The sequence below is a fragment of the Monodelphis domestica genome, chromosome 7, assembly GCF_027887165.1.
Source record: "Monodelphis domestica isolate mMonDom1 chromosome 7, mMonDom1.pri, whole genome shotgun sequence".
Taxonomy (NCBI): Eukaryota; Metazoa; Chordata; class Mammalia; order Didelphimorphia; family Didelphidae; genus Monodelphis; species Monodelphis domestica.
This window is the reverse complement of record NC_077233.1, coordinates 7,739,456-7,763,082: the sequence shown is the minus strand read 5'-3', so window position 1 is coordinate 7,763,082 and position 23,627 is coordinate 7,739,456. Positions and strand designations below refer to the sequence as shown.

Here is a 23,627-nt window from a genome sequence, read left to right as displayed (position 1 = left end):
GTGAGAAACGGGGAAGGCTCCTAATTCTCCCAGTAAGTCTCAAAACACAAGGAGGGGCTGTCATTTGGGAGTTATTTTTGGGACTAAGTCAAGGAGAAAATAGCAGCTAATTTTGGCCCATTCCCCACACCCACGCGGCAGTTTTAATGGAAACAACGACCCTCCTCCCCCATCGCTCCCCTCCACTGGAAGGCTTCTCGTTGGCCTCCATCTTGAGGGCTTCTTTGCAATGGTTGAGCTGGAAGTCGCTGTCTGAACAGTGATTCGGATTCAGGCTGGCAGTAAGGGAAGCCTCCAAAGACCAGAGACGCCCCAAAGCTCCCCGTCCCTCCAGTGGTTCAGGGGGAAGCTCAAGGCTCCGCGGGTCAGGGCATCTGAAGAGTCTATCCACTTCCTTGGACTGCGGAGCTGACCTGGGCTCCCAGCGACTTCCAGCAGTCACACTCCAGCCCATGGCCGGGCACAGCATGCCATCCGGGGCCACATGAGTTCTTTTGTCATTTCTTCACCTTCTGCCTTAGAGTCCGTGCTGTGTGCTGGTTCCGAGGCAGAAGAGCAGTAAGGGCTCAGCAATGGGGGTAAGTGACTTGCCCAGGGTCACCCAGCTAGGAAGTGTCTGAGGCCAGATTGGAACCCAGGACCTCCCGTCTCTAGGCCTGGCCCTCCATCCACTGAGCTCCTCAGCTGCCCCCTCCAAAGATTTCTAATAAGTGATTGGGCCTCAGGTTCATGTTCTCCAAGAACCTGCCTATCTTGAAAGGTAAAATTCTCAAAAGTAAAGAGGGCCTTCCTGGCCTGGCCTGTGTCCACACAGAGACGCGTGCAGAGATCACAAAGCCAAATCCCCTCTGTTACAAATAAGGGCGGTTGATGCCACCATGGAAAAATGTCTTGAAAAGCAAACCCGGCCCCAATGGTGGTCTGGGGGCGATTCCGGGCCAGCTGCCTCCCGGACTATTTCCGTTTGCTCTGGAAGCCCCAGCTGACCCCGTGTGCAGTGCGAACTGGTCCTCAGCCTGTCATTGGTCAAGAGCTAATCAGGAATTTGATGAAGAGAAGCTCAAGTTTCTTTAAGCCAGTTTCCAGAAGGAATGGACTCTGCCACCATGATCTGGACTCGGCCGGCCGCCTGTTAGATTGTCCAATAAACCGTCGAGGGAATAAGGCTGCTGCTTTCACGCTTTCACATTTCGAAGGAAGATCCGAAAGCTTCACCGCCGGGCGCGGGCGCTTGTCACAGCCCCCTCGTTGGAGAGCACCTTGTCAACACCCATCTGGCAGAATCGCAGCATGTTTCGGTGTGGGGGGACTTTACTCTGCCTCCCTCCTTGGAGGAGACGTCCGGAGTGCCGGCGCTAAGCTGCCCCGTGCCCAAGGCAAGCTGCCCACGCCCACGTTCTGCCCCTCAGGCCACCCCCAAAGCTGGTTCTCCAGCGGAGGATTTTCATTTGTGTCGCTGTCAGTGAAGGGGCTGGATCTGTTTGCCCTTATTGCCAGCCCCACAGACGGCCGGAGTCGATGGGGCAGATTGGAGACTAGTTCGGCAAAGTGAGGTACCACAAAGATCCGAACATCCAGTGGTTCCCTCACCCTCCGGGGACGTTCCAGGCTAAGTGGCTGCCAAAACGGAATCTTCTGCTCAACTCCTAATCCTTCAGGGAGAATATCTTCCAACTGGGCAAAGCTCAGCCAGTCCCTGTCTGCCCTTCCTATGCGATGTTCACCGCATCCTCCCAGAGCAGCTCCTCCCATAGTGGCTCTTCCCAGCGTTCTTTGCTTTTCCTTGACATCACAAGGAAGCCGATGGGCACCCTAAATGCCCACAGCTTATCTCTTGCTCATTGCATTAAACTGGAAGGTGGCTTAGATGATCCCTTACATATTCTGGGGCATAAAGGACATAATTGCTCCAGCAACACCCTCCCAACATCACTAGGCACTCTAAGGTCACAAGATGGCGCACTGGATAGAGCACTGGCCTAAGAGTCAGGATGACTCCAGTGTGAATTCAGCCTCAGGCACGTTCTAGGTGGGTGACCCTGGGCATGTCATTTTATATTCCTGTCCCTTCTTTTCTAGAAAAAGGAGAGTGGTGCACAGGACTGTTGCAAGTAAAACATGGCAAAAATGTGACCTATCACAATCAGAGAAGGCCTGTCCTCAGAAGCTTCCGGTTCCATTTCCTAACAAACACGGGGCAGATTCCTTAGATGAAGGGAGCATGGCTTAGGGAGCATCCTGGATCTTAGCTGAAACTGTTACCAAGACCTCAGGGCACAGAACTGTAGGGAAATGGCGCCTCCCCCCATTCCTCTCCATGTGGGGACTTCCGTCATGCCCACACGGGCATGGCGTGGGCAGGGTAGGGTGCCCATAGATGGGCAGCCTGTTTTGAAGAAGCTTTCTGAGGCTGACCTATCTCCAGACCGAAGCAGGGAGTGAGCTGCTGGCGGGGAAGCTCAGCAGCCTCCCCCCAACAAACCTTTTCCTTGGTGGGGCCTCATCCCTAAAGGTTAGACCCACCAGCAAAGGCCATCGCTGGGGTCAGAGATGCTCCAGGGAGGCCAACGGAAGGGCAAACGTTCTGGAACATTCTTTTTCCTTTTTGTTTGAGTTCTTCATTTGGGCAAGAAACAGACGCTCTGGGAAACGCTGACGTGTGCCCTGACCTAAGGGATTCGCATCACTCATGAAGCTCAGGGAAAGGACAAGGTGACAGTCTCTCAGGCTGTCCAAGTGGACATGATGGGACGATAATCAGCTCCATCCCTGAGCCCAAACAGTCATCAGTAATCCAGCGTCACCTGGGAGGAAGGCTGGCTGTCTAAGACGATCTGATAGGAGTGAGGAATTGGCCTGGGAACTGTCTGCTCCACCGACAAGGGGCACATTTGAAAAAGATGTGTCTAAGTGAGGAAGGGGAAAGCTAGCTCATTGCCACAACTGACCGCAGAGCGGTGGCGGCCACTTGGAAAGGCCCAGGTTGCAGATATGTTAGCAAAGGAATAAAAGTAACTCATTAAATAGCCAAGCTTCTTCTCCCCTGTCCCTGCCTTGGACGAAAGAAGAGTGAAGGTCAGGACTAGAAGAGACCACTGGGGAAGCGGGGGATCATAGAACTAGAGGGGGAGAGCTGCAAGGGTCCCCAGAGACCACCCTTTAACAGAGGAGAAAACTGAGATCCACCAAGTTAAGTGATTTTTTTCAAGGTTGCAAAGATCATATCAAAGGCAGGATTTGAACCTGGGTCATTAGACCCCAGAACCACTTTCTCTACAAAGGAATGAGCTTCCTAGAAATGTTCCAAGAGAGAGTGGATGGGCCCTTGTGGGAGTCTTGGGGGGGGGGGCGTGTAGAGGAGGCTTCATCCATAGGACAAGGAGTTGCTCCAAGTGACTTTTAATGCCCGCTCCCCAATCTGAGCATGTCAGGAGAGTAGCAGTAGCTATTGGGGAGAAGGAGGCATAACTCATGGGAAAAGCAGAAGAAACCACTTTGGGGTGTCTCACTCATCTAGGCATTACTCTTGTCTCTTTGGTGAACCTTGAATGATTCACAAGCAGGCCACACTGACAGATGGTCAGGACCGATAGCCACCCCGGAAAGAACGGGAATGATGGAGCTAGCTTCTTCGTTCGGCTTGCTGGAGAGCAGAGTCCAGGAAAGAAGGCTCATCTCTTTGGTGATCCAACAAAGGGGTCAGGTGTAGACTCAGAACAGCCTGGGGGTGGGGGGTAGCCAAGAGATCTCTTTCTTTTAAGATCTTCTCTACCCACATTTCCATCCTTGCAGATGCCCGCTCAATCTGGTACTGAACACTCTACATTCCAGCTCCCACCAGGCTTCCCAGATTCATTCTGTCACCTCTTCTGGTCTCAGCCTCCTCGTTTGTAAAGGGTGGAGTTTAGTCTCAATGACCACCATGATCCCACCCAGGTTTAAATCAATAACTTCATTGCCCTTCCTTCACCGAGAATCAGTCAAATGGGCTCATTTTCTGCTCCGTGAACTCAATATGCCATTTACCACCTCTGGGCTCTTGTCCAGGTCATCCTTCATGGCTCTCAACCTTCTCTGCCTCCTAGAATGTCTAGTCTCTTTCAACATGCAGGTACCATGATTCCCTGAAAAGAGGAATGAACCTGAAGTAATAGAACCTGAGTTAAAATCTCAGCCCTTCTACTTCCTCCCTGTGTGACCCTGACTAGGACATTTCATCCCTTCTGACTCCAATTTCTTCATCTGTAAAATGGGAGAGTTGGGCTCTCTGAGTTCTAAGTTTTCTTTCAGTTCTAGCTATTTAATCCTGGGAACTAAGGGACCGCCTCCTACAGGAAGCCTTCCCAGATCACTTCCTTTCTCCCTTCCCAGGTGTCAGAACTCTTCCTCTCCTCAAATTACTTTGTATTTCCTTCTCTGTACATATGTGGCTTCTCCTCAGTAAAATGGAAGTTTCTTAAAAGCAGGAGGTGTTACATTTTTGCCTTTGTATCCCCAGCACCTAACACAGTATCTCACCTTTAATAAATGTTTGGTGAAATAAAAACAAAATCCCCAAGATTTGAGGGTGTTGGAAATGGTTTGTTGTCCTGACAATGAGATGAGATTCCTCCTTCTAACCCCTGTATTTGTCAGAGAAGGAAATCGAGGCTGTTATTGCTAAGTAACTTGCCCACGATCAAAAGGCATGCCAACATCTAAGGCAGGATTAGAACCCAGGTCTCCCTGAATCCAGGTCTGGTGTTCTCTCCACTAAGATGCCCTCTGAAGTCTCTTCCAGTTTCAATCCTGTGATGCCATGACTTCTGCAAACAAACCTCTTCTCTATTCAAAGGGGAGGTCCCTTTGGAAAGAAGCCCTTCCAAGAATGAGTAGAAACTTAATTGAAACAGAACCCTCTGCTGAACACACACACACACACACACACACACACACACACACACACACACACACACACACACACACGTTTTTCAGGAGAATAAAAGCCCATTCCAAGCCATCCCAGTGCTCTGATGTCCGATATCCTGTTTCCCCACAGCTGCTTGCTCAGCTTCCCTTTGTGCTTCAGCTTCTTCTCTCTTCTCTCTTCATCTGCGCACTGCTAAAAATAAACAAGAGCTCCTTGTGAGGAGGAGTTGTGTGTCCCAGCTCGGTGTGGAATTCTGCCCATGTTCCTAGGTCATGCTTAGTGCGGGTGCCCTGGTGTCCGGTGACTTTACACTTTACATTCACAGCAATACCTTCCCAGGGAGGTAGGAACTACCAGTATTTTTATCCCCATCTTGCAGATGAGGACACTGAGGCTCTCAGACCTGATGACTTGTCGATGGAGACTTGGTAGACTCATAGGATCATAGAACTTAAAAGGTCATCCAGGCTAACACAGTTGGAAGATGATATTTTCTGGGAAGTCTACAAGAACTCGGCTCCCAAAGGGATGGAAACATGTTGGAGTTGACCCAAAGCTGGTGCCTTGGATGCCATTTTACCACTGGGCCTCCTGCTCCATTTTTCAAACCAAGGAACTCAACCCTCCTGCTTATATCCATATGGACGGTGAGTGGGTTTCTGAAGCAGGCATACTATAGATTAAAAGTTAGTAGAGATCTTTGGGGTCATTTAGTCCAATCCCCTCAGAGACCCTGGGGAGCCAAGTTTGCTCACAGTCACACAGGAACCAAGTGTTAAGTTAGTATTCAAACTCAGATGCTCTGACTTAAAAAAATCCAATTATCTGGGGCAGTTAGGTGGCTCAGTGGATAGACAGCCAAAACTGGAGACTGGAGATTCTGGGTTCAGATCTGGACTCAGACGGTTCCTAGCTGTGTGACTTTGGGCAAGTCACTTAACCCCAATTGTCTAACTCTTACCACTCTTTTGTCTTGAGACCGATACTTAGTATTGATTCTAATATTGAAGGTAAGGATTTAGGGGTTGGGGGAACAAAACCAGAAATAAACCCAATAACCTTTCCACTTCACCAACAATGTAGATCAGAAAAAGGGATCCAGATGTTTTAAACAAAGTGATTTTTCTGGCCTGTCTTATCTAAATTAGGGCTCAAATATGATTGGGCTGCTGCCTCAGTCATCTACTTTGCATGTGACAGTAAGCTCAGATATCATTAGGAGAAAAGCTTCAAATCTTGGGCTCTAATCCATCTGCAGCTGCTAGATTTTGATAAATGATAAAAAATTGAAACTAAGGAAAATGTGTAAAAATAATGGAAATAAGGCAAAAAAAGAGCAATGGTGAGCTTAAAGCCATGGCATTGCAGAGTTGGAGGGGACCGCAGTGGCCGTCCCCATCTCATCTGACTTGGATCTAAGCAAGAATGCCTTCAAAATGAACCTGAGTACCCTTGGCTGGAAGCCCTCCAGTGAGGAGAGACCCACTGCTCCTCTAGGCACTGGACCCCCTGGTGGGAGAGCCCCAAACTGAAGAAGGTTCCCCTGACATCGTGACTAAGTCCAGCTCCCTACAACAGGATCCACTGCTCCCAATTCTGCCTCTGAGGGAGAAGAAGATAATAAATCTGTGCCCCATCCATGTGGCAGCCCTTCAAACAGTGAACACAATCGTTAGGTCTTCCCTGAGTCAGAACTTCTCTATGGAATCCTTAGTCTCTTTCACTGATTCTCATAATCATTCTCCCTGAGGCTATTGAGACCCTATTTATGCCACTGCAGCTGCAGCCATCACCACCACCAAATTATTACTACCACTACTACTACTACTACTACTACTACTACTACTACTACTACCACTACTACTACTACCACTACTACTATTACTACTACTACTACCACTACTACTATTACCACTACTACTACTACCACCACCACTACCACTATCACTACTACTATTACTACTACTACTACTACTACCATCACCAGCAATAACAAAAATAGCTAGTGTTTACACAGCAATGTAAGTTTTCAAAGTGCTTCCCCTAAGTTTTCTTACTGAATCTGCCCAACAACCCAAAAGGTCAAATTGTCACTTTAGAGAAGAGGAAAAGGAGGCCTAGAACAATTAAGGGCTTTCCACAAGATCTCATCAGGACTATGGGAGGTGGGCTTTCTTCTTAACTCCCAAACTCCAACCACTTTCCTGTCCTGCCTACCTACCTAAAATGTACCTCTGGAAGAGGACAAATGGGCTTACTGTAGAACATGTAGAACATGGGTCTGGCCATGACATCAGTCCTGTTATTTGGGAGGATGTGCCCCTATTCTTTCCCTTATACTTATTTGGCTTTTTGACCATTTTCTTACCATTGACCTGGCTTCTGGAGCCTTAGACTATGACCTAGAGAATTTCACCTTTCAGCTTGGGACCTCCTGCACTGGAGCCTCAGTCCCTATTGCTGAGTGTTTTTCATTGCCCACTCTATGAGGCTCCAATCATGCCTCAGTTTCCTTTTCAGTCATTTTCATGATAGCTCCCTTCTGGATGCACATCTACCCTCCATGGTCCCTTTTCCAAAATGGAAACATTTGGGGATCCCTCATTAAATCAATGAGCTTCTTCTATTGGAAAGGCTGCATCAGTGTACTAATGTATGGTTCTACTGACCCCCTCCAGAACTCTCCAAATCAAAATCTCCCTCCAAGACCATCATTTCCCTGTGTGCATTGTTTCCCTCATTAGAACAAGGCTCTCTGTGGGCAAGAGTTGCTTTCACTTACGCATAGCTATCCAGGCCCCTTAACCACAGTGCTTGGAATAAATTAAGTGCCTGACAGAAGCTTTCTTGCCCATCCATCCACCCATTCATGCATTCATCCATCCATCCATCCATCCATCCACCCATTCATGCATCCATCCATCCATCCATCCATCCATCCATCCATCCACCCATTCATGCATCCATCCATCCATCCATCCATCCATCCACCCATTCATGCATCCATCCATCCATCCATCCATCCACCCATCCATCCATCCATCTATCCATCCACCCATTCATGCATGCATGCATCCATCCATCCATCCATCCATCCATCCATCCATCCATCCATCCATCCATCTGTCCATCCATCCACACATCCATCCATCCATTCGTTCTTACAACAGTCCTCTTGCTTTGTGCTTCTTGCTGGCATGAGTAACTGTAGCAAGTATTTATTGCAAAAGAGTGTGAAAGAGCCTGTGGCCCCTGGGGTTCTGAGGGCAATTTATGGGCTCTGCCCTCCGGGGTTTTCTCTTAGACCAACATTAGGAGGAGCCACACCCCTTAGATCCTGTTCTTCACACCAGAGCCATGCCAGGATGATGCAGACATTCCTCATCCAGCCATGGGGATGGCTCTTTAGAGAGGCCACGGCTGCCTCGGGGTGTTCAGAATCAGCAGCAGCCTCCACACAACCCCCCCCCACTGTCCATTTTCTCTTCAGATCTCTTGGATAAAGCCATGGGGGGTGGTGAGAGATGGTAGCCCAAAGTGGACCAGGCAGTCGTCACAGCAGCTCAAACCCCTCTCCTTGGGTCCTTTCCTTCATATGTGAGCGTGGGGCAGCACACACACACACACACACACACACACACACACACACACATATACATGCACATTCTGTGGCCCCACCCAGGCCCCCCCATCACAGGTTGCATCCCTCACCTGAGAAGGAGTTGTCACGCTGATTTCTGGGACAAAGTTGTCCTCAAAGAGGCTGATGATATTCTCCTGCTGCAGTTCCTTGGTGGGTGTGACTTTGGGTAGAGGTGGGACTGGGGGCCCTTTCCGCAACTAGGAAGAAAGGATGAGACCCTGGTAAGTGTGAGCATCCAAGTCCTGTGACCGACCTACACCAGCAGAAATAGCCTCTCGGGGTTCCTGTGGTTCCTCTATAAAGCACTGTGACCTCTTATAGGGAAGATGCTCTCCTGGTTGGTGCAGAATAGAACGTGTACACAAGAAGGTACCAGGGTACAGTGAAAGAATGTTGGCTCAGGAACCTGGGTTCAAATCCTACCTAAGCTAATGCTTAACCTATTTGTGCTACTTTGGTCAGTCACTTGTTGGACTTGATGGCCCTTGAGGTTCCCCCATCCCCAGTTCTTAATCAAAGAGGCATCTTTTCTATACCAGAGGAGCTTGGTCAGAGGCTCCTGCTCTGGCCCAGAAACCCTTTCTTATGTGCCCCTGAAGCCTAGTCTAGACCAAGAAAGTCCCCAAGGCATGGGTCCATCATTGTTGTCATTGTTGTTGCTTGGGGGTGGGGGGTGGAGAGTTTGGGAGTCTCAGACCTGAAGTACTACATGAATGAATGAATCTCACAAACAGAGTGCATGAAAAAAGAGCCTTGTTCCAATTGGTCTAAAAGAAAAGATGGGTCATTTCTTAAAGTCTAGATCTACACTTTCAATGGCTTTGGGAACTCTCAAAGTAAAAACTCTCTCCACTTCTGTGAATTGCAATGAGTCCCTAGTTTGTCAATCAACAAACATTTATTAAATATCTACTGTGGTATCAAAAATCACTGCCCTTAATGAGCTTTTATTCTACAATCAAGAGAGGTGACAAATTCAAGATGGAGAATGGAACAGACATTTTCATATTTGGACTCAATGGGAATTGGTTTTGCCTGCGTATTTCTTATAAGGATTTTTTTCTTTTAAACCACAGAGGGTGGGAGAGAAAATAAGTATTTGTTCATTGAAAAATAAAATAAATTGTCATCTGGGACAATGACCTGGGAAGTGACTTCCCTAAGGAGACTCAGCTAGTTTATGTCATTGGTGAGAACTGGATTCTGGTTTCCTGATCAATGTGCGAAGAGTGTGTTTCCATCCAGGACATGATAATCTCTCTCCCTCCCTCCCTCCCTCTCTCTCTCTCTCTCTCTCTCTCTCTCTCTCTCTCTCTCTCTCTCTCTCTCTCTCTCTCTCTCTCTCTCACCCTTACCTTCTATCTTGGAATCAATACTGGGTATTGGCTCCAAGGCAGAAGAGTGGTAAGGGCTAGGCAATGGGGGTCAAGTGACTTGCCCAGGGTCACCCAGCTAGGAAGTGTCTGAGGCTAGATTGGAACCCAGAACCTCCCATCTCTGGGCCTGTTCTCAATCCACTGAGCTGCCCAGCTGCCCCCAAAGTCACTCAGTTCCAAGGAGCTTCAGGCTTAGGTCAATGGAGAGAATGTTCACGCTGAGCATTGGTGATGCCAGTGAAAAGCCAGGTGGAGACCAAATGAAACCAAGAAACAACTGGAGGGCTTCTGTGGGTGGTTCCCAATGTGCGGGCAGACAATGGTTGTTTTACCAGGTCCCTGGTGTCACCGACTACGGCTCAGCACAGAGTACTGAGCGAGTTGCAATGGAAGGTGAAAAGTTGTGAAAAACGGGGTCACTCCATTGAGGTCCTGGGAGAGAGTCAGTATGGGGAAATGGGCAAAAAGGACAGAGAGTCAACCCAAGGGTTTGGGGAGCTCAGAGGGGGGCTGTTTCCACTGAGCCCTGACAGATGGGTTGGGTTTGGGCACATGAACATTGTGAGGACCAACATGGCGGCACGTAGAGGGGATTTCGGAGAAGGTTGTGGAAATGGAAGAGAGCCGAGCTGAGGCGTGCGAGGGGGACCAGAAAGGTCACTCTCAGCAACCATCTTTGTGATGCTCTGTGGGACGTCTGCAGTCCCAAGTAACCTCCACCGACGTGAGTGGCCTCCAGGGGGAGGCTGCCAGGGAGTCTTCTCTGGCCATGTCCCCTGCACATCCCTCCTGAATCTCTCCCTGCCCCTCCTACCTGGGAAGGCGACTTTGGCCGGGCTGGGGCAGGAGAGGCAGGTGCCAGGGTGTGATTCGGGCTAGCTGTTGGACTGGGCAAGGGGGAAGGCTCCTCTGGTGGCGATGGCGTCTTTGCGATGCGGAGAGGACCAGAATCGCTAGAGAGAAACGGAGAAGTAAGCATTTCACAGCCCAAGCACGAGAGGGGATTTCTTCCCTCTTTTGAGTAAATATCCAAAATCAACCTTCATGGAATAATAGTGATAGAACTTCCTTTCTTGGAGCCCTTTACGTTGTCCAAAGCATTTTTTTTTCATGACAACCCTGCGGGGTGGGCAGAGCAATACTATTCTCTTCAGGTTACAGTTGAGGAAACTAAGGCTCAAGGGCAAACGTCTCTATTGGGATTTGAACTCAGACCCCCAGGCCCCAAGTCTGGTGACTGTTTCAAGAGTCTGATGATTCTTTTTTTTTTTAAACCCTTACCTTCCGTCTTGGAGTCAATACTGTGTATTGGCTCCAAGGCAGAAGAGTGGTAAGGGCTAGGCAATGGGGGTCAAGTGACTTGCCCAGGGTCACACAACTGGAAAGTGTCTGAGGTCAAATTTGAACCTAGGACCTCCCATCTCTAGGCCTAGCTCTCAACACACTGAGCTACCCAGCTGCCCCCTGAGTCTGATGATTCTTAACTAAGGGTCTGAATTAAAAAGATATATTTAGATAGCTGTATTTTTTTCTAATCTTTACCTTCTGTCTTAGAATCAATGCTAAGCATTGGTTCCAAGGCAGAAGAGAAGCACGGGCTGGGCAACTGGGGTTAAGAGACTCATCCAGGGTCTCACAACTAGGAAGAGTTTGACGCCAGATTTGAACCCAGGATCTCCCATCTCTAGGTCTGACTTTACAACCCACTGAGCTACCCAGCTACCCCCTTGATAGCTGTACATTAAATACTTGGCTTCCTTTGAAATCCAATGGTTTAGAACATGACTCTGAGAAGGGTTCCATTGGCTTCACCAGACTGTTACCTGAGGAGTCCAGGACACAAAACTTGATTAGAAGCCCTGCCCTAAAGGAAGCCCCCTCTTCTAGTCTCACTGCCATCTTAAGCTGGCCACTTGAACCATATTAAATGTAGCACCCCCTGCATCCTCATCACATATTAAGTGGGGCTTTTAAAGCTCCGTACCTGACATTGTTTGGGTTCCAACTTAGCAAAGTCTTTTGTTTAATCCCAAGGAAACCTCACAAGACCCTCAGGAGGTAAATAGGTTTTTTTTTTTATATATATATACCATCATCTGTATGTTACAGGTGAAGAAATGGAGGTTTAGCTCATCAAAACATTTTCTTACACCAAGTAAGTGTTAGTGATGGGATTTGAACTCAGGTCTTCTGGACTCCTGGTTCAGCTCTCCATCTGTTTCCTGAGTGACTTGTTCAGGAACTCCCCCATCACAAAGTTAGTTAGGATTCTACCTTCCCGGTGCCTGACCAGCTGTTGTTTGATGAAGGGGCCTGAGGGGAAGCATCCAAAGTGACCCAACGCCATGACCATTCCTGTCTTCAGACTAGGGAATTGTGGGCCCAACCCAATGGTGTGAAGCAATGCAGGACACCATCCAGTGACCAGGCTCCTAAGAAGGGTAGCCAGAGTGGACATCTGCCAAAGGCTATTGCTAACGGGGATGCCGGGAGCCCCTCTGCTCTCTAGGGCTCTACATATTCCAGCTCAGGAGAAAGCGGCCTTTTTGACCTAAGACAAAAGCACGTGTGGTGCCTTGGTCCAGACTCAGCAAGCTAAGGACGCTGGGTCCTCGGGGTCTTTGGAGAAAGCAAGCGAACACTGCCCATGGTTGTGGACCAGTCATCAACTGGCCATCAACCATGGCATCTACAAGCCAAGCCCAAGGGGATGCTTTGAGAAGGGTTTCTGGGAGTTCACTCACCACCTCTCTCTGGGGAGACATTGGGAAAATGAAAGAAGCAGATGTCAGTAATGAGGTCTGTCCTCCCACCCCGCATCATCTTTCTACCTACCTCCTGAAATGATCTTCTGTTTACTTGGCATTTTTTATATTTATTTGCCTGCATAGATGCTGTTTCTCCTAATAGAAGGTAAACCTCGTTTCATTTTTATCTTCATCATCTCAGGACCCAGTCCATGGCCTGGCACACAGTAGGCACTTAAAACACTTGCTAATGGATTTGTGTTCCTACTACCAATAGAAGCAAGCTTCTTGAAGGCAGAGACTATTTGCATTCTGTCTTTGTATTTCCAAGGACTAGCACAGTGCTTGGCACATAGTAGGTAAATGCTTGTTAATTGCTTTGGTTTCAGTTGGCACAATGCTTAAGAAATGCTAACTGAATGAACAAATCTAAACTCTTTAATGACTGAGATTGCCTTATTTTAACCCTTTGTCTCCTCACTACATAGCTCAGTGCCTGCTACATTGGAGATACTTAAATTCTTTTGATTGATTTCTTCTCATTTGGTAATCTTGAAGTTTAAAAATGACAGTTATTGGACTTCTTCTATAGTGGAGCTATTGCTAATCTCCTCCCACCCTTCACCAAATAGAATAACAACTGATATTAAGGGTGGAGGGACTGTGGGAAGAGCGTATGCTAATACATTGTTGGTGGAGCTGTGAAAAATCACAGCCATTTCAGAAAGCAACATGGAATTATGCAAATAAAGCCCAAGAGGCCATTGATAAGAAGGCAAGTCTTTATATACACTGGAAGAGTAAGGGCAGCACTTTTTGTGATAGTCAAGAATTGGAAACAAAGTAGATACCCATTAGATAGGGAAAGACTAAAATTGTGGCAGATGAATGTAACAGAGCATTGTTGTGTTGTAAGAAACAATGAATAATGATTATGGAGAAGCATGGACTTGGATGAACCAAGGCAAAGAGAAGGCAGCAGAGCCAAAAAATGAGATACACGCAAAGATGACAACAATGTACATGGAAAGAACCACAGCACCCCAACACCAAAAGTGGAGGTTGTTGCAAAATAACTAAGAACAAACATGGCTCCAAAGAAGATGGGGGGGGGGGGATCCTCCTCCACTGCTTTGAAGAGACAGGGGTCAATGTAGGCAAGACCTTGCATGGCTTTTTCAATGGATTTATTAGTTTTGCTGATTTAAAAATGAATGGTTTTCTTTAAAAAATATTGTTCGATGGGATAGCTCTTTGCGGGAGGGGGCACACTGTTGATCTGTTGGTTATCTCGAATTTATTCTGTATGTATTGCACTTGGACAGAGTTGTTTGCATATTCTCTCCTCCACTAAACTGGGAACTCCTTGAGAGCAAAGACTGTTTCCACCTTTCTCTGATTCCCTAGCTCTTAGCACAGCAACTTGCATATAATAGGTACTTAATTAATAGGTACTTAATTAACAGGTACTTAGACTCTGGCTCCTCTCTTGTGGATCCCAAATCATAGAAAAGGGCTGAAGAAACATTTTAGTCCATTGCCCTTATTAGTAAGAGGGGTTTAGTGGTTTGCCCAATAACACTCAAGGAGTCATGTCTGGGGTGGAATTTGAACTCGGATCCTCTTAGCTCAAATTCCCCGAATCTGATCAGGACAGATGCCATCTTTAGAATTTTGGGGTGCTGCAGATATAGGTGGATGCTGCTTGCCCCCCCCCCGTTGGCAGGAAGCTCTCTGCTGAGCCATCCCTAGAGTGGGCATAGCTGAGGCACCAGTGATGGAGGGCAATGATGTTTCACAGGGACATTGTAGATGAGGAAAGGTTGCTGGCACTTGACTGGGGAGAGATGGACTGAGGACCACCGGACGCTCAAGTAGATGCACAGAAGGGGAGTTCATGTGCTTGTGCACATTACAGGAGAAGTTGGGAGGAGAGTTGGAGGTCAGCCAAGTCTATCTAGCTCAGTGACTTTTGACCTTGATCCTGGGCCATCCCATCTCCTCACGTTAAGACCTGCCTCACTTGCTCTCATCATAAATGTCTCCCCTATCTACTGGGGTGGTCCTGAGGGAATACAAAAATGGCCAGAGCTTTCCCGTCTTTAAAACCTTGACACAGCCCCGGACTGGCACACAGTAGGCTCTTAATAAGTACATGTTCCCTCCTCTCTCCCTTCATTCTGAAGCTCTCCTCCTTTTCCCAGCCTGGATTGGCCCGTCTACACTTGGTGTCATTTACTTGTCAAGGCTGGGTAAAATGGCTCTGAATCCTAGCGCTTGACTAAAAGGACCAGCTAAGGGTCTCGAAAGAGCTTAGGCCAATGTCCTTCTCTACTTCTCATCCTTCTTGACTTCTCTGAAGCTTTGGATGCTGCTGACCACCATGATCCTGCCTCCTCTCTCTTCACTTGGGCCTTAAGCCCTGCTTTCTCCTGGGTCTCCCCTCTCCCTCTCTGACTTCTTCTCCCTGGGGAGCCCAGCAGGAATAGGCACCATGGGACCCTCTTCCCTCTCAACACTGGGTTCCCTTTCCTGTTCTGGTTGCACCATGACACCACACCCTTCTCCTGCAGAGGGAACCCAAAGACCCTGCTGCGCAGTTGGGGTGAGCCAGACTCTCCTTGTTCCTGATGACTTGCTGAGTCAATGTGGCTCCACACACCATGTGGATGCCATTAACTGCCATCTTCCTAGCAGGGCCCACCAGGCCTTATCCTGCCTCATATAGCATCCTTCAGACCTCCAGGTATTGCCCGGTGGCCTGCCTATTTACCTGGGCACCCTTGGGGCTCTTGAGGACTGCCAGACCGCCTCATGTGCCTCCCCCGAACCTTCTAAGCTGGGTGGTCTCCCTCGGTTACAATGGGAGCTCCTGGACAGGAGGGACCATCTTGCTTTCCGACTTGTATCTCCAGGACTCAGCCTGGTGCTAAGTGTACATAGTGAGCCCTAAATGCACGCCTCACTCTTCTCTCATCCATCCATTCATTGCCTCACTTCCTCCTTCTTCCCTATAATGGATGGCCCCTCTTCAGGAGGGGAGGTGAGAAAGAGCACTGGGAGCGCCATGAGTCTGGCTTGCGGGAGCTGCAGGTCTCCAATGGGGCTCCCAAGGACTGCAGACACTTACCTGGGGGCTCCCTGGATGGTGAAGGCCTTGTCTGCATGCTGCTCTCCCAGCTTGGTCATCACCTCATACAGTTTATGGCAGAGCTGAGGAGACAGAAGACACTGGTCCACTGGCTGCCAATGAGTCCAGCCCAACTCACGAAAGCTTGTGATTGAGGGACCTAAACCAAGCCTTTGGAGGCCCAGGACCAGGCAGGTGGAGATGGTGGGAAGATGCTGGCCCCGAGGGAGCTCTGCGGTTAGGGGTGGGATGTCCCTGGCACTTAGAAGGTACTTAACATGTTTTTCATGGCCTGATGGATGGATGTGGGTGCCTGAGCAACGGCAGCAGAGTGTCCTCCTGGTGAAACTCATCTGCAGTGCTCTGAAGGTCTTTGGGAACAAGGGGGACGCTTGAAGCACTCATCTATCTCCTCGCATGTAAAATGAAGGACTGGGAGAGCGGGCTCATGGCGGCCCCCCAACTCGAAGTCTCTGGCCCTGTAATTCGTGTCAAGCAGAGCCTCCCATAGACTAAGAGGGGACCCCCAAACAGAGAAGGGCTCACGGCAGAAGGGCATCCTGGCAGTGGGGCAGGCAGAGGACCCTCATCGAGATGGACGTCCCCGTCCCATCGCAAACACGCTCCCGATCCAATAACGAAGAATGAAGGCCGGTTAACAGAAAGACGCAGACCTACAGCCATAGGGTGACCACACGCCTGCCTGTCCCAGCTAAGAGAGCTTACTGAGGAGGATGACCAATGCCGCTTACCAGGGCGATTTCCTTGTGGAACTTGGCTTCGAGGCTAGACACGTTCTTGAAAGTATTGACATAAAATCCCACTCGCCTATGAAGAGAAAGCAAAAGAGAAGGGAGAAGGCCTGAGAGAGGGGGAGTCGTTGAGTAACCGGGGCCTGGAAAGGCTAAGAAACCGCCCCGCTTCCCTGTCTTCATCTGGGTTTTGAATGCGAGGGATAAAAGGAGGCTTGATCTTTCTGGCGATTTCCTTTTTTCCTTCAAGGACGTTCTTTTTAAACAATCTCTGCAATGACTAAATTGGTCTCATATGGGTTTCTAGACAGATATTTGTAGGATTCACCACTTCATCGACCTGGAGAACTCCCAGTGAGGAAGCTCTCTTCACCACTGCAGATTTAGGCAGATAATTAAAAACCAGCAATCCTTCCCAGGATTGCACTTTCAGGAGGGCATATTCTAATCTTTTAGCCTTGATCGACTGAAGGATATCTAAGATACAGAGTAGGCCATCAGTAAGTACCTATTTGCAGAAATGGGGAGTTCTCCAAATCGTCCAAAAGAACATAGATTATTTCCTAGAAAAATAAATCAATTGGGGGCAGCTGAGTCGCTCATTGAATGGAGCGTCAGTCCTAGAAACGGGAAGTCCTGGGTTCAAACCTGGTCTCAGACACTTTCTAGCTGGGTGACCCTGGGCAAGTCACTTCACCCCCATTGCCTAACCCTGACCACTCTTCTGCCTTGGAACCAATACTTAGTATTGATTCTAAGATGGAAAGGAGGGTTTAAAAGAATCAAAACAAAACAAAATCCCTGAATGAGTCATCAATCGATCAAAATGAATACTCGCCATAGAACTAGTACTGGCTAGACCTCAGGGATTCAAAGAAAACAGCGTCTGCCCTCTTGGCAGTGACACTGGACCAGGGCAAATAGCATGCAGGCAATGGCTTTACCTAGACCACAATGAAGGAAGCTCTTCTTGTAGATCGATGTTAAACTCTTCAAACACTTTCTGGGCTTTCTGAAACTCTTCTTCTGCCTAGAAGAAGCAAATCACTGTTTATGGCCTCTCGTCTAAAAATGACGGGACCCCATTGATATAAAATAGTGTCACTGGATGGGGAGACTGAGGCCAGGCTTGTGTGGCCGCCTGAAGACTTCTGGACCACGAGGCAGGCTTGCTCAAGGTCTGGCTCCCCGAGATACCAGAATGGCTTTCATAAAAACTCATCTGAAGCTAGGGCGGCTGGTAGGGTGGGGAGCCCTCCTCGGGCTTCTGGCTCTCCTGCTTCCCATGTGCCAGCCAGCCCTTCAGGCGTCATAGGTTCTGGCCAGTGGAGCCCTGAGAGGGAACTGAAGAGGGGAGCTAAGGGTGCCGTTGGCCACCTCCCAACCCCACGCAGAGTAGATCCTTAATCCAGGATGAGTCCATCAGACATTGTCAGAGCTGAGCCAAGATGGACAAACAGCAGTTTACCAATGGGCACTCCAAATGTCTCAGAACAAAATGTGTCCCAGTGGGAGGAATAGGCTCATTTTCCACCAGGGTGTCGGGAATGGGGTCAGACAGCCCAGCAACAGCCCAGCAGAGCTCTGGCTTCATTATCACCCCCGAAGCCATCCAGGCACAAGGGCAGGCTGAGAGAGTCCTTGGAACCTCCTGGCTCACCTTACCTTTGTGATACGGCTCTCATCTCGCCTTTTGGAGCTCTGCAGAGCTTCCAGGTGGTGCCGGGCACTGTCATAATCCACCAGCTTTCTGCTCCTCTTGGCGATGCGCATCTGCCAACAGAGGGAATGGCGGCCTTTACTAACGCAATCCAGCCCCAGTCAAATGGTCAGTTCTCTTTTTACATGTAGAAGCTGCTGACCAGGAAGGCTAAGGAAGAGGCTGTAGACAGACTCCTAAAGGGCTGCAATGCTTCGTTTTTTTAATCTCTGTAGCCCCAGGGTGGGAGCCCAGGATGTGCAAGGAGGAAGGTCTTAGTAGTGGCTTGTGGGAGTGTCCTGGATAGCAGATGGGGAGGGAAAGAAAAGGTAAGGGGGAGAGGAGCAGGATCCCACATCTGGAATGCTCCAGAGGCGCCTTGTTCAGCCCACACCCAATCAAGAACGCCCTCCTTCCATACCAGAGTAGCGTCCAACCTTGGCTGGAAGACCTCCAGTGACAGAGAACTCACCACTCCCCAAGGTGGCTCTTGGACCTTTCAGACGGTCCTATTATTAGAACAATCTCCCTCTCCCTGTTATACCTGGCTTAGGCTCTGGTTGATCAAATCTGCAGCCAAGCTAAGTGCGTCTCAGCCTGCTGTGCCTTTAACAGTGCAGAAAGCATAAATGCTGGAAAACTAACTGAGTGCTTCATCGATCACAATCCCCCCTGCCACACCTCCAGCCCACATTCACTCAGCTCCAGCTCAGTCACTGAAAATAAGGAAGACATGAGCATGGTGGCTGAGGGCAGCGATAGGCACACTGATGGCATTCTTTCTTTCTTTTTTTTTTTAAACCCTCACCTTCCATCTTGGAGTCAATACTGTGTATTGGTTCCAAAGCAGAAGAGTGGTAAGGGCTAGGCCATGGGGGTCAAGTGACTTGCCCAGGGTCACACAGCTGGGAAGTGGCTGAGGCCAGATTTGAACCTAGGACCTCCCGTCTCCAGGCCTGACTCTTCATCCACTGAGCCACCCAGCTGCCCCCGATGGCATTATTCCTAACAATCTATCGTCCAGCCTGTGATCTCCCTCTGCCGGTAATGGAGAGCAGCCCATCTAAGGTCCTAAATAGCTTCAGGAATTACCAAAGCTATTGTTTGGGAGGCAAGGTCTGGGTTGCAAATCTCTGTGTCCTCAGAAAGTGGGGCATCGGGGCTGGGGTCAGGGAGGCCTGGGAAGGCTCAAGGATGTGAACGTGGGATTCCCTTGATGGTATCTGCAGTGCTCGGCTTTGTTCTAAGAATCCATTATCCCAGAGAGAGCTTGGCTTAGTAGCTGGAGAACTGGAAGATGAGTCTGAGGCCTTCCTCTGACCCATCTTGTCTGTATGACTTGGACAAGTCACTTAATGTCACCAGGCTGCAGACAACTTTCTGACCTAGTCAGAGATCACCTTGGATCCTGATCTGCATTGGGAGGTGTTTCTCTAAGGGAAAGTCCTCCTATGAATGAGATCACAGGTTGGTCCAAACCAGCAATTATTGCTGAAAACAAAGCAAGCCCTCTCTAGGATGGACACAGGATGGGAGGAGGGAGGGTTCTTGAAGATCTGTGCATGAGGAAGAGGGATCTCTCTCAAGGTGCAGAGTCAGAGGGCCAGAGGAGAGAACATGGGATTTGGACTCAGTTAAATGGAATCCCAGTTCTGTCAGCCTCTCCCTGTGTGACCTGGGGCAAGTCAGTCCCTTTGCCTCTTGGTTGCAGGAGGGCAATAGACCTCCTCCAACTTTTAAGGACTGTGTGCTGTAATCAGTGAGCTTGGTCAGAAGCCTAGAGGATGCTACCCCATTGGCCAATGGTCAAATGAGGGCAAATGAGTCAAATGAGAGCCAAATAGTCAAATTTGAAGGCAGAGGTAGCAGAGACCCAGGCCAGGCAATCTGGGGTATACTGAGGCAACACTCTGTAAACAAAGCAAGACCAGGAGCAAGAGGACAGAACAACTCCAGCAGTAAATAAGAACAGAGTGCTGGGCAGGTGAAGAGCTTTCCAGGCTGGTGTGAAAAAATAGATTAGGCAAGGTTATATCTGAGGTTCTAGAACAGCATTGGCGAAGGTGTGGCACCCATGCAGAGATGGCATTCAGGGAGCTGCTCCATTCCCCCTCTTCCCAGTGCCTGAGGACATTTTTTTCATGCTCTGTCTCTCTGACCAGCCACCCAAAGAGAGCACTTCTTCCCTCTGCTCTTTGGGGTAATGCAGGGGGCTCATTGGCAGTTCAAAGTGACAGTTTGGGCATCCGAACTTGAAAACCTTTGCCAATGCTTGTCTGAAATATCCTTTTTCATGTGTGTTCTCTACATTTCCTGCCTCAGGAATGTTCTGAATGTTTCTGTCTAATCTGTATAGCAATATGGATAGGGTGGTACTTCTCCTTCCTTGCCTAAACCCTCCTGCTGTGGGATGTTAATAGGGATCAAATGGTTAAAAGGCAGAAAAGGAGATCATCAATTTAGAGCCAGGAGTCACCTCAGAGGCTGTTTAATCCAAGTCCTTCATTTTATAGAAAAGGAAAATGAGACCCAATGAAGTTAAGTGACTTGTCCAAGGTCTCATAGTGGTAAGTAGCAGAGTCAGGTTTTGAACCCAGGCTTTTCCATCCTAAGGCCAATGCTCCTTCAATGGAGAAGAATTGGGAAGGACATATAATTCATTTTCTAGACAATTATTCTGCTCAGGCATCAAGGTTTAGTGCTTAGCACAGTGTAGGTATTTACTAAATGTTTATTGATTCGATGTATTGATTTCCTACCCATCGGCTGTACTGATCTTCAGCTTATCTATCCAGGGCTAACAAACACTTCCAGAAGAAGCACCTAGTACCAGGGGCCGCCCTGAAGGTGTTCATTCAGCTCCTCTGCTCCCCCAGCTCCAGGACCTTCCAGGGATTCTCAGGAAGAACCCAACATCAACTCCATTCAAAAGATAGTTAATTATTGGGAGTTTGCAGTAGGGATGCTGTGACTGGATTGATCCCAGGCTGGGTTGGAAAGTTGGAAAGGAGCTCAGGAGCCACATAGGCCAGCTCCTTCCTCTTACAAAGGGGGAAGCTGAAGCTCAGACAGGGAGAATTGCCCAAGTAGTAGGAGGCAAAAGCTGGATTTGAACCCGAGTGCTCTGATTCTAAACCCAGCCCACCTTCCATGGAGAAGAGGGGAAAAAAGAGCCCGGATAATGCCCAAGAGGGAATAATCCTTCTGAGTCATAGCAAGGCAGTGTGGGGTAGTTGAGTTAAGCACTTTGGCTTGATGTTTCTGGGTCCAAAAAGCCTCCTCTCAAGCAGCTGAAGCTCCAGGGGATGAACTGCAGGAGAAAATGAGATTTCCTTAGCCATAGCTGTGATCAGCTGCCACTGGGCAGGGAACCGAGGCTGGAGGCAATGCCTGCCTTTTCTGCCTTGGCCTGGAGGACATGGTCTCCTTCTTCCTTTCTTTCCCCTCCACCCCACTGGGATCAGAGACCCTTGACCGCCCCCCCCCTTAAGAAAACAAGGTGCCGTACTTTGATGTCAGGAAACTGGCCCAGGTATGTGTCCAGCGTGAGTAAGGACCCATCCACTAGCTTTTGGTGGAAGTCTTCCCAGAGCACGTCACATTTCTGAAAAAGACAAAGCGGTTCCAGAAAGATTAGCCTAATTCCTCTCACACAACCAAGAATGGAGGGAAAAGTGACTGAGGGAGCCTGGAGGAATAGCTGCTCAAGGATGCCCTCCCCAGACACTTAGAAGCTACACCTTAAAAAAAGATAGGGATCGTTTAATAGCATAATTAATTTTAAACACGTTTTGGCTACCTACTGGTTCTCAAGTGTAATTTAATCCATTTGAGATGTCAGATGGAGAAAAGGGACTCATAAACCTTCCGAATTCCCAACTAATTTGTCAGTTAACACAGCACGTTCCTCATTTTCTTCAAACTCCTCCAGTCAGGCTGGTAGGGTACAATTGCTGTGCCCATTTTACAGATGAGGTGACTGAGACTCAGAGGAGTCAAGTGACTCATTCGAGGTAAGTGACAGAGCTATGATTCAGACCCAAGCCTCCTGACTCCCTGGTGTCCTCATCATGCCCCCACCTTGCCTTTTTCTCTTTTTACAGTTACATTGCATTTGATTTTTCAAAAACCAAAAGCTTTAGAAAGGTTTGGGATGCCCAACATGGCTCTTTGGGTAGGGAAGAGTTCAGTAGCTCCTCTCTCCAGGTAATTCTGGAAGCCATTCACAGTCTCTCAGCCCACAGGGAACCCTTTGCCAAGGATGACATGGGGGCTCAGAGCTAGATAGGCAGGGGTGGGGTGCGGGAGTTGCTGATAGAATTTATCCATGTCTTTCATGAAATCCTTTTGAGCTGTGGGGCTATGGGAGAGTCCTCAGATATACTAATGACCCCAGATTCCAACAGAAGGCTGGCTTCCTTTAAGGTTCTAAAACTGATTGGAAGCTTGTACGGAGAGGGGTGGATTGAGTTTTGGACTTGGATCCAGAAAGACCTTGGTTCAAATCCAACATCTAGATGCTTACTTGCTGTGTGACCTTGGGCTAGTCATTTATATTCTCTGGGCCTCAGTTTCTTCATCTGTAAAATAAGGGGTTTGAAATTGAAGACCATTTCATTCCCTTTAAGCTCTAGAATACAGATTCTTAATCGGGAGTTCATGAATGAATTTTTGATCTTTTGATGATGGTATTTCAATATAATTGGCTTCCAATGTGTTTTTTTTTTAATTGAAAAACATTATTCTGAGAAAGGGTCCTTGGGTATCTCTACACCATCAAGGGGTCCAGGACACAATAATAATGATTGCTAGCATTTATATAGTACTTTAAGATGCAGAAAAATATCTCACAAATATTATGTTGTTTGATCTTCACAAAAACCTTGCAAGGCGGATGCTTTTATTACCCTTATTTTACAGATGACAAACTGAGACAGCAGAGGGTAAGTGACTTGCCCAGGGTCACACAGCTAGGAAGCATCTGAGATCAGCTTTGAGCTTAGGTCTTCCTGACTGTTCCAAATAGGGATACAACACAAAACGTGGTTTTGGCCGCCTGGTCTCGATCCTTGAGTCTCTGAACTTCTCCCCCACTTCTGCTGCACAGAAAAGGATGCAGAGCAAGGCTGGGCCAGGATGCTCTGGATTCAGTAGCATCTCTGGGGAGATCCGAGGAGTGCTTTCAATTTACATGACTTCACAACAGCAGGCCCTCAGCATCATGTGGAGCCAGGGTCCAGGAGCGGGGCTCAGAGCTCATTTCTTCAAAGAGATCTTTCTTATGGAATCCTGGATAAATTCCGCCAGGTCTACCATTATGTAATCCAAAGGGCTGATCTTCTGGCCATTCTTTCTTTAAAAAGAATCTTTT

The 23,627-nt window shown here is 48.5% G+C and overlaps 1 protein-coding gene across 3 annotated transcripts in view; it reads right to left on the bottom strand.

Moving 5' to 3' along the window:
- Positions 1 to 23,627, bottom strand: part of AMPH (amphiphysin) — a 195,272-nt gene that overhangs the window by 41,219 nt on the left and 130,426 nt on the right. For all 3 annotated transcript variants that reach the window (XM_056804142.1, XM_056804143.1, XM_056804141.1), the window contains exons 5-11: positions 21,765 to 21,860; positions 18,223 to 18,330; positions 17,502 to 17,587; positions 16,558 to 16,633; positions 15,806 to 15,888; positions 10,743 to 10,881; positions 8,621 to 8,749 (exon numbers count right to left, since the gene is read on the bottom strand). In XM_056804142.1, the coding sequence (XP_056660120.1) occupies positions 8,621 to 8,749; positions 10,743 to 10,881; positions 15,806 to 15,888; positions 16,558 to 16,633; positions 17,502 to 17,587; positions 18,223 to 18,330; positions 21,765 to 21,860 (717 nt within the window). The remainder of the gene's footprint in view (positions 1 to 8,620; positions 8,750 to 10,742; positions 10,882 to 15,805; positions 15,889 to 16,557; positions 16,634 to 17,501; positions 17,588 to 18,222; positions 18,331 to 21,764; positions 21,861 to 23,627) is intronic.